At 38.5% G+C, this 1819-nt stretch overlaps 1 protein-coding gene across 1 annotated transcript in view; it reads left to right on the top strand.

Annotated features, from left to right (window-relative positions):
* Positions 1 to 1819, top strand: part of ABCB11 (ATP binding cassette subfamily B member 11) — a 104114-nt gene that overhangs the window by 43428 nt on the left and 58867 nt on the right. The window contains exon 10 of the mRNA XM_019656605.1: positions 486 to 660. Within this exon, the coding sequence (XP_019512150.1) occupies positions 486 to 660 (175 nt within the window). The remainder of the gene's footprint in view (positions 1 to 485; positions 661 to 1819) is intronic.

The following is a 1819-nucleotide window of genomic DNA, read 5'->3' as shown; positions in this document are numbered from 1 at the left end:
GTTACAGCACAGCATTCTTGGTCACAGGGACGATGGGCGAATATATGTAGATGAGTTGGTGCAAACACTAGTTTCAAACCTGGGGGAAAACAGTTGCATCATTTTCTGATAGAAAGTATGTCATGTGACTTAATAAAACAATTCAAGCACAAATGGTACTGGATCCTTCATGTCCAGACATTTGTGCTGAAAATTCTTTTCTCTTGGGGGCTAAGGTTACCCCACTCTACTCATCCAAGAAGTAATCAACTGCAAGGCCATGTTAAGCATCATCCCTTCAATGTATTTCATTGCCAGTTTGAAACAAACTTTAAATAACTACACAGAAGTTACTGTTTTGCTTTCTTTTCCCCCTAAAGTTGTTCTGTGTTTCGGTGATTTTATAATCATTGAGGAAAACGACTGCATTGTGGTCTGTTTTAAACTTTCTAACTTGAGCTGTTACTGCTGCTGCTCAAATAGACTCAAATGTTTTCTCTTCACAGGTATGAGAAAAATCTTGTGTTTGCCCAGCGTTGGGGAATTCGGAAAGGGATAGTGATGGGATTCTTTACTGGATTCATGTGGTGTCTCATCTTCTTGTGTTATGCGCTGGCCTTCTGGTATGGCTCCAAACTTGTCCTGGATGAGGGAGAATATACAGCAGGAACCCTTGTCCAGGTACTTTGATTTTGATCACCTCCAGATAACATTTCCTGCTGGTATCTCAGAAAACCCCTCAGATATAGCATTTTGTGTATTCCTTCAGTGTCTGAGGTGGGAAAGCATCAATGATTTGATGGAGTCCATCTGCAGAAACAAGCAATACTTAAACATTTTATTGTAAAGGGATGCTGAGTGTTTGAATTGACGCAACCAGCGATTTAACGATTTTCAATTAAATGAAGATTTTATAGCTGTAAAACAATGATTTTCTGACTGAGTCCAAAAGATAATATGCCATGAATATTGAAAGCCAGTGATCTCTGAGCTAAAAATTAACAGCTCATGTAGTTGAGCTTAATAAGAGTACAAGATATGTGCTAACGGATGTATTTGTGAAATATAATGAGTTACTAAAATACCAGTCCAATAATATCCCCTACTGAACAGGTACTACAACCACATTTTATTGCTCACTTGTGCTATAGCCATGCCATAGCTAATGCCATGGCTACTTTAATTTTCAGTATCTTTTCAAGAATTAGTTATTGAGTATCTACTATATGCCAGACCCATACAAAATGCAGGGGATTCAATAACGAGCAAAAGAAATGTGATCTTTGCCCTGATGGAATTTGTAGAATAGTGGGGAAGATAAGCAATAAATAAATAATCAAATAAATGCATAATGGCAAATGGAAATGTGCTGTAGAGGACAGGGGACCGTGACAGCAAACCACAGGGTGTAGCTGGTGTCAGGCAAAGCTCTTTCTCCTGCTCATTATTCCAAGGCCTTTCCTCCTTAGCCTAGGACCTCTCTTGTTAAAGCTGGACTCTTGTCCTTGTTTGGATTCTCAGCTGAATGGCATGCCCACAGCCAGGCCTTCCACGCTCATTTCATCTTTTATTCTCCTGTATGGCTTGCTGAAATTTTCCTTCAGAGCACTTGAATGAAATTGAACATTTGCATTTATTAACATTTGTTCCCACCCTTACACGGTAAGCTCCATGGGGTCAGGGAGGTAAAACATGAAATGTATGTTTCATTTGGCCTATTAATTATTTAATCACATATATGAATTTTAAAAGCATGGAGATGGGAAGAGGTTTCATATATGATTCTTAAATAAAATATTTTGGTTTCAGAATCTAGGTAGGACAAGTGCCAATTAAACAA

The sequence above is a fragment of the Hipposideros armiger genome, unplaced genomic scaffold, assembly GCF_001890085.2.
Source record: "Hipposideros armiger isolate ML-2016 unplaced genomic scaffold, ASM189008v1 scaffold_263, whole genome shotgun sequence".
Classification (NCBI taxonomy): domain Eukaryota; kingdom Metazoa; phylum Chordata; class Mammalia; order Chiroptera; family Hipposideridae; genus Hipposideros; species Hipposideros armiger.
Note: the sequence above shows the minus strand (reverse complement) of the source record. Positions and strands in the feature narration are given on the sequence as shown.